Source organism: Elephantulus edwardii, unplaced genomic scaffold (genome assembly GCF_000299155.1).
Source record: "Elephantulus edwardii isolate Elephantulus edwardi_28Jun2011 unplaced genomic scaffold, EleEdw1.0 scaffold00001, whole genome shotgun sequence".
NCBI lineage: Eukaryota > Metazoa > Chordata > Mammalia > Macroscelidea > Macroscelididae > Elephantulus > Elephantulus edwardii.
The window spans coordinates 6,937,949-6,946,530 of NW_006399751.1; the positions used below are offsets into that span (position 1 = coordinate 6,937,949).

At 57.3% G+C, this 8,582-nt stretch overlaps 1 protein-coding gene across 1 annotated transcript; it reads right to left on the bottom strand.

Moving 5' to 3' along the window:
* Positions 1 to 438: 438 nt before the first annotated feature.
* On the bottom strand, positions 439 to 7,428 carry CA7 (carbonic anhydrase VII). The gene is made up of 7 exons (XM_006878711.1): positions 7,389 to 7,428; positions 4,754 to 4,951; positions 2,523 to 2,641; positions 1,690 to 1,785; positions 1,527 to 1,589; positions 889 to 1,044; positions 439 to 561 (listed from the first exon to the last, which is right to left on the bottom strand). The coding sequence occupies exons 1-7, from the start codon at positions 7,426 to 7,428 to the stop codon at positions 439 to 441; spliced, it is 795 nt and encodes a 264-aa protein (XP_006878773.1).
* Positions 7,429 to 8,582: the final 1,154 nt, after the last annotated feature.

The following is an 8,582-nucleotide window of genomic DNA, read 5'->3' on the forward strand; positions in this document are numbered from 1 at the left end:
GGGGCCTGCAGAAGAGGTAACGCTGAGAGGGAGCTCTGCCCACCTCTGATTATTGCTTGAGTCTTTCTGGCAGTGCCAGCTGCCTGTCCCCGAGGGCACTGGCTTGTCCATCACAGTGTGGGCTTAGGGGGCTGCTGCCTCTGCCAGTGGGAAGACAAGAGCATGTTCTCCGGGGCTTCTGGGTCTCAAGAGAGTGGAGACAGCCCTGGTTTGGGACTCTGCTCAGCTTCTGTCTTTCTACCCTATTCGCAGGGCAGCCTAAGGGCTCTGCTGACTTGAAGACCTCATCAAGAAATCTCTGGGGTGGCCAAGGAACAAGCTGGCTGAAGGGGTTCCACAGCACCCCTCAAGCAGAGAACCTCAGATAGTTTGGTATCTGCTGAGATGGAAGCCCTTGGGAGGATGGTACCCTAATGACCAGTTGGGCGGGTGAGTAACTCAGGCCCGGAAGGAGGCCTTGACCACCCGGCCCTTCAGTGGCTGTGGTGGCCGGAAGTTGTTCACCATGTGGATCCTCTCATCGTCTTCTGAGGTAAAGAGCAGGCTCCGGAACTTCTCCATCTTGGGGAGGCAGAAGGGCGGAATGAGCAGGCTGTGGTCCTCTCTGACCCCAGGTACAATATCTAGTGCCCATCTAGCTCTGTCCCTCCCTCTTCCTTCACCTAAGGTTGGTGCCCACTGCTCCCCACTCATGCTCCTCTTTGCGCCCTCAACCTTGGTCACTAAGAGCCTCTGAATTAGAACTCTGTTCCAATCCATTTCCATTCCAATTGCTTGAACTTTCCAACACAGGGGAGGGGCCCAGGCTCCAGGGATCTCCCTTCCTGTCTAGGTCCTAAAGACTAGGAATCCCGTTGCCCCAGGTCAAGAATCTGAACGAGGACCCACCTGCCGCTCAGAGACGTAGATAGGTTCCCGAAGCACGATCCAGGTGACGCTTTCGCTCAGCGGGGGCGTCGTCAGGGAACCAGGATAAGTCCAATAGTGCCGGCTGGTGGGCAGGAGGCACTTGGGGTTGAAGCAGCTGAACTGGGCCTTGGTGCCCTAGGCGGGGGTGGGGGTGGGGTGGGGAGACCAGTCATCAGCATAGTGCTTGCTCCAGGACCAGACCACCTTCCTTCCCCACCTGTCTCTGCTGGCCGGATTTCGGCCTCTCTCAGGTTCACTGATGCAAATTATGGGCAAATGTTTGTAATCCCAGACGTCATCCTCCAACCTGGCAGGGCCCTCCACCTGTTTGCTTGGATGGAAAAGCGATGATTCTTAGCTCACTGTCCTCCGTGTCCTCTCCCTTGGTAGTTTCCGCTCCCGAAGTTCTGGGCACTGTCCCCCATGAATATGACAAGGTGCTATGATCCTACACCCGGCCAGGCTGTGGCAGGCACTACAGAGGCCACTGACCCAGGTGACACGTGGTTTCCCGCCAGATCAGAGTGACTGAGTCGATCCTGTGACCCAGCCTGTCCCTTCCTGCCTGCCAGGCTGCTCTGGATACAGGCATGGTGGGCCCCAGACCCTGGTCTCACCTTAAACCGGACCATGTAGAGAGCATCTGTCAGGCGGTTCATACTGGGGTGCTCATCTCCTGTCTGGGAGGGAAAGGGCAGCATAAGCCCAGACTGTATGCTGGTGCTGGGGGCAGGGCCAGGCCCCCCAGGCCCCACTTGGTCCCAGGTAGCAAGGACTCACCTCTAAGAAGACACCAATCACAGCCAGGCCGTCAGGTGCCGAGGCCGCCTCCCCAAAGGTGTTGTATTTCCTGGCGTTCCAATGGACCAGGTGCAGCTGCCAGGGCAACACCAGGCCAGTGCTCAGCACCTCCACAGGTGGTGGGGATCCTGAGCCCAGCTTCCTTCTCTGCCCCTAGACATCCAGCTCCTTTGTACCTGAGGCCCTGGGGGTCCCAGGTGGGCCCAGGAGAGCACAGGTAGTGGCCACCCTGCCCTGAGTCCAGCCCCTTCCTGAGCCCCAAGGGGACTCCCTCAGACCCTGCCCTCCAGTGAACCAGCTATGAGATAGATAATGGCCGTGCAGGTGACACTGCTCTGAGGAGGTGGCACCTGGAGCTGAGTCCAAAGGATAAGCAGAGGGGGAGTTATCAGATGGAGTCCTTGGGAAAGGCATTCCAGAGAGAACCAGAGAGGGAAAAGCTTGGAGCATGAAGGAGCTAGGTGTGGCCGGAGGCTCATCATAGATGGTCTCCGTAGGAAGAGGGCAGGGGAAGATGAGGCTGGGCAAGGCCGGCTCATGTGGAACCTTAAATGTCTGACTCAGAAATCATTAATAATGATGGAGAGTCCTTGAGGGGTTGTCAGCAAAGGACTGGATACGCCCTTCAGAAAACACCTCAGGCACTTGGGGCAGGACAGCAGTGGGCAGAGAGGGGTGAAGGGTCCCCTGTCTCATGCTCTGAGTCTCTCCTCACCTCCCTGGGGTCCCACACCAGGCACCCTCCATGTCCCTGACGGCCCAGCACCCACTCCCTCCCCTAGCGTCGGGACTGGGCAGAACCAGGGCCTCACCTCGCTGGGGAACGACTTGCCGTCCACCGTATGCTCGGAGCCCACGCCGTGCTTCTTGCCCCAGTGGAAGTGGAACTGCTTGAGCCGGTAGGGCCCGTCCAGGGGGCCCCCAGTCACCACTGAGGGCAGAAGTTGGGGGTGGCATTGGTGTGAGAAGACCCATGTGCCCAGTGGGCAGCAGCAGTGCCAGGACTGGGGAGGCAGCCTGGGAGGACGGTCCAGTTTTCATTTGGAAAACGTATTGGGCCAAATGGACTGAATCACCACTCAGCCCCCTCAGTCCTCGTAGGAATCAAGGAAGAGTTTCCATCGGTCTCCATGGGCAGAGAACTGGGCCCCGCCAGGGACACCTCTCCACCCAGCTCTCCTCATTCCTGCTCAATTTCTCTTGGGGGCTGGGCCTTTACCTCCCCCTCTCCGTCATCACTTGACAGGACCCCTAACCAAGTGTGAAATATTATCTTTTTACTTTTCAGAGTAGGACAGAACCTATCATTAACTCTTTAATAAAAGAGGTCATTGAGGCACAGAGAGGGTAAGGCATCTGCTCACAGTCGCACAGCAAGGCCCTGAGCTACAATGTGAGCCTGTGCCTCCTGAGTTCAAAGCCCAAGTGCCTAACCACAGGGCAGCAGTGTCCTCCACCGCCAGGACATTGGGACAGATGGAATGGGGAAGAACACCAGAGCACCCCAGGATTCACTGTCATTACAGAGGAAGACGGCCCAGGCCCTTCCACTGCCCTCTCCACACTAATGACCTCTTTGGAGGGTCCCCACTGATGCTGGTTTTGTGACTGTCCCATCCCGGTACCCAAGGCGCAGGGGCCATACACGGGGCCTCCGGGGACTGATTGAATTTCTAGCTGAAAGGGATCTGGCCTGAGAGGGCACCTCAGTCAGGCCTGAATGTGAGCCCCTGGATCAGGTGACGGCCTCAGGCTCAGAGTTCCACTGGGCCCCTCCACATGGGTGATCAGGGCAGGGCCTCGCCCGTCGGGGGCCACTTGAGGAGAAGGATGGGTCAGTCTTGCAGTCCTTTACTGACTTGCCTCATCTGAGGTACAGGCTGGTGGTGTAGACTATGCTGAGTGGTTAACCCATCACATAGGATCATCTAGGACACCTCATCTTCTTCACTGAGGGGTGTTTTTCTTAGAATTCAGTACCAGGAAATGTTTGTCTCTCCTAAGTTGCTGCCGAACATTCTCCTTTTTTGCACCAAGAACTGGAACTTATCTTCTTTCCTTTTTTCCCTACCCTACTAGGGAGCTCAGATGTTACAGGGTTGCTATGAGTTGACTCAACTCGACAGCACTTACCACCACCACCACCAGGGAACTAGTAACTAAAGATCATCTTCATTATGAAAGGTCTGCCTTTCCCTCTCCTCTGTCGTTTGATTCTCTGTTTGAAACTTAAGTGCTCTCAGCTTGTGTTGTGTGTTCAGTGGAGGAGGGTGAGGACCAGAGTTCTTTAAACAAGAAGCTCTAACTGGTTCTCTTCTTTCTCCCCCTCCTTCTCCCCCACGGGCCAGGTCATAAGGACAAAATCCCTTCTTGAGGCCTCTGCCTGGGGATTTATCATGAAAGAACCTGGACTCTAATCCCAGGGCAAAGAAGCCTCAGGACAAGCTACTGGGAGATCTTCCTCTCTCTTGACCAGGCTGGTTGGAAGCTGGAGGTCACGGGTAGGCTGGGGAGAAAGACCTTTGGAGTTGGAGCAGACTAATTCTGAAACTCCACAGCTCCTTGACGAGCCCATCCAAGAAGTGGGTTCTCAAGAGGAAAAGTATGAGCTGCTTGAGATCTCATCCAAGAGCCTGGCACACAGACCATTCCCTTTCCTGCCTGCTTGTTGTGGGTGCAATGCTTCCCATTGCACAGAGAAGAGGGGCTGGCCCTTAGCCACACAGCAGGTTAGTGATAGGCCAGGGAGTGAAGGCAGACCTGACCGGAAGCACTAAGCACAAAGGAAGAAAGTAGTTAGCATTTCCTGAGCATCCATGTGTGCCAGCACTACCAACGTCACTTTATCTTTCCGCTCTGACCCTAGAGACTGGGTCACAGAGCTCCCATTTTATGGATAAGGAGACTGAGGCTCAGTCCAAGATTTCATAGATAGTCAGAGGAGGAGCCCCTTTTCCCATCATAGCATGAGACCGCTCCCGAGTCTGCCCAACCAGGGTTAGAATTTGGGGGCGTCTGTCAAGTTCTGGCGTGGCCCACTCACCGGCTCGGTCATCGCTGTCGTTGAAGTCCACCTGGACGGAGTGGCCGTTGTTGGTGATGCTGAGGGACGTGCAGGCCTCGTAGGAAAGCTCCAGTGGCTTCAGGCTGGCTGAGTAAACAGCCTGGCTGGACACGATGTTGATGGGAGACTGGCGGTCGCCCTGGGCAATGGGACACAGCTTGTGCCACTGTGAGGGGCCTGCAGGTGTGGGGTGGGGAGGGGAGGGCTCAGACCAGCTTGGATCTCTGGAATGAAGGCTGAGGGCACCCACAGAGAGTGGTCTCCCTGGCGTCCTTTCAAGGTGAGCCCTGGCTTTGGGGCCATGCAGCCTGGCGTTCCAGCCTCAGCTCTGCCATCTCCCCTCTGAGCCTCAGTGTATTATTTTGTTTGTGAAATGCCTCACTGAACCGCACTTCCCAGGCCTGTTAATAGGCCCAGAGAGGTGAGGCATGGAATGATGCATAACCTAGCTACAGGGCAGTGCTGGGTAGAGGGTCTCCCCAGCACTAATATACACTCAAGGCCCCCAGTTCTCTGAAGCCCCAGCCTGCCCACCCATTACCAAGTGTCTGGCCTCTTCTTACACCCAGAGAGCATTAGTGTTGATGTCTGGGATAATAAGAAAAAAAGCTCCTGCCAGCCTAGCTTTCACTCTGTTATTTGCTCACTGGGTCTTTACAACCATGCTGTGAAGTAGAAACTGTCGTGACACCCATTCTGCAGATGAGGGAACTGAGGCACGTGTGCACTCACACACACACACACACACACACACACACATTCATACACATTTAGGTGTTGGTATAAACATACAGCATATCATGTACTTCCAATGACTGCCCTACTGAGAGGGCCTACAGCTCTATGGAAATCATATGTGCACACAGAGCCTGGGCTCAGCAACATATGTGTGCAAACACACACACAGCCCTGCTGACCACATCTGACACAGGCTTGTGCACTCTCATATGCAGACGCGCTGGGTTGCACACCCAGATCTATATGGCAGGTCCATAGCAAACACACACCCACACCTGCACACCCACGCCCACGGGCGCCCACCACCTGCCTCCCAGAGGCTCCATCTGCAGCTGAGAGTCTCAGCATCTCCCTGGGGAACATCCTGAGATGCAGCCTATATTTAGAGTCTCTGCCGGCTGGTGCTTCTCCCCCTTTTTTTGGCTTCTTAAGTTTTCCTGGGAAAACAGCAGCAGGTGCCGACAGAGCAGTGTCCCCGAGGGATGACTCAGAGGAGCGGCCAGCCCCGTTGGGTTATTTTTGAAGCCCTGTGAGCACTGCCGCAGGCCAGCACCTCTGTCCTTCCTTTTCTCATTGTCCCTAGACTGGAACACCGTTGTTCCTGGGCCATCCAGGTCTGCTGGATGAGGGGCAGGGCCCTGGAGGACACTGGACATCCAGAGCTTATGGGCAGGACTAGCAGGGGAGGGGCCTGGAGCTGGGCAGCACCTGGAAGCTGGTGGAGCTGTGTGTGCTGCACTTGTGGGGCAGCTATAGGGCCTAAAGGGTCAGGCAAACTGCTTCTTCTCCGCCTCTCCCCAGCTCTGTGGCCATTCTCAGAATGCCTTTTTCTTCTTTCTAGCTTCTGTATGCTCAGATCTGAGCTTCCTCTCCTTAAATATGCTCTTGTGTCTTTTTGGGGTCCCAGAAGGGCTCAGTGTCTCACTGATCCCCTCAAGCCCACTGCAAACTCCTAACCCTCAGATTTCAGCTCAACTCCACTCTCCTCAATGTAATCACCTTTTTCCCTGGGAAAGTGGGTCTGGGTCTGGGGGACGCGTCTTCCACTACCATTTTCCTCTCTTCCCGTCCCCACCTGTATTGCCTAGGTTTCCAGCTCCTCTCTCTAGCCTGGACGTTGCAAGGAAATAACTCAGGCCTGAACCCCTTCCTATCCCCCTCCCCCGACCCTGATTGGTGAGAAATACCCCAGAATGGAGTGGCTGTGCCTTGGACCCTTACTCAAGCCGTCTGCCTCTTCTCCCTTCCACTGTATACTGAGACAGGATAGAAGCAGGTGGCACACGTGGTCCCCCCTTTCCGAGGCTTCCCCCCGAATGTCTCTTGTCACCCTGCTCTAAGTGGGCACCCACATGCTTGCGTGCGCTCCCAAGTGTCCCTCACCAGTTGATTCCAGTGGCGCAGCTCTTTCCCTGGGGACACCGCGCCCTTGTCCACAGGGAGTCCGGCGCCTGCAGAGTCCCCGCCACACGCCGTGCGTGCTCCCCGCACGGACACCCGCGCACAGCGCTCCGCCCCGACCTCCCCCACAGCCCGGGGCCACAGCCACCCGGCTGCGCACGCCCCGGGGCGAGCGCGCCAGGGTCCGAGCGCGCAAGGCAGCCAAGGGCTGCGCGGAGAGGCGGCAGGGCGCGCTCAAACCGCTCCGTCAGCGGCTCGTTGGCGGCGGGGACAGCCGGGGCAGCATGGACTTTGCGCCGGGCACCGAGGAGCCAGCGCTCGGGCCGGATGGGTGATCTGGGGTCCGGAGCCGCGACTGGAGCCAGGGTGTCAGGTCCAGCCGAGAGGTGGGTGCTTGTGGGTCCAAGATCCAGGGTGGGCGTGAGGATAAGGGGCGAGATCGAAGAGGGTCGGATGGGCCAGGGTCTGCGCCTACCATCGTCCTGGCCGTAGCCCCAGCCGTGGTGGCCGGTCATGCCGCTGCTGTCCCTCGCAGCAGTGCACCTGTCCGCTTGGCTCGGTGGCGCCCGCTCGGACTGCGGCTCTGGCCCCGCTGCTGCGCGGAGCAGCCTCTTAAAGCGGCGACGTGCGGGAGGAGCACTTCCCAGGGGACCCGCCCCCCACCCCCCTGCGGGGCGAGAGGGGCCGGCCCTTCCCCGCCCGGGTCTGGGTGCTTAGCCGAGGGTGGTGGAAATGGGAAGGGGATCAAGTGGAGTTAAGACCCCTCTCCTCCACCTGCCGGGACAACCTTTCCCCAGCACGTGGATGGGCTCTGAGAAGTGACCTGCTGCGTCGTGCAGTGGGCAGGCTCTGTTCCTTGTCCCACATCCCCTCCTCTCCGCAAGTTTTAATCCCACCACGGGGGTCCTGGGCTCAAGGCTCTAATGGCACTGCCCACCCTTGACCAGAGTTGGTGCTTTCTCTGTGCTCCAGACAAAAGTCCTAAGCCTTCTCATTTGACCCTCTCAGCCACCTATTCTCTGGGGCCCAGAGGGGTGAAGTTCCTTGCCCAAGGTCATCCAGCAAGGGAGTGGGGGATTCACATACAGTTTGTTCTCTTGAAACACTTTTGTTCTTTACCACTCTGCACCCCACTCCTCACCCTCAGGGTAAAGGGACCCAATTGGTGTGGGGGTCTGAGAGTCCTGGGTTTACCCCAGGCACCTACCCCTGGCAAGGGCAGGATTAATGGAGGACAGGGGGACAATCCAAATTTCGCCCCAGGTAGAACCAGGGTTCCCAAGGAGGGAATGCCGAATGGAAAGTAACATCAACCAATGGATTTGGGGACAGACAGAAATCCCAGGGTGATTTCCCCCCAGGGCCAGGGCCAGGACCAGGGTTTGCCATCCACACCCCTCTCGTTCTCTGGAGACTCTGCTTATTCCTTTACAGCCCATACTTGTCCTTCCTCTTCCTGCTGTCCCCTGACCTTCAGCACCCATGCTCTGGCTCAGGCCCTCCACCCTGCACTCAGACACCCCACTCAGGACTGCCTTGACCCAGCATCACCACCCCAGCGAGCCCTGACCTTTTGCTGTGCCCTCCACCTGGGATGTCCTCTGCCTCCCACCCGCTGGCTGCAGCTAGCCTAATCTGATTTATCTGAGGATGTGGCCCCATGCCAAAG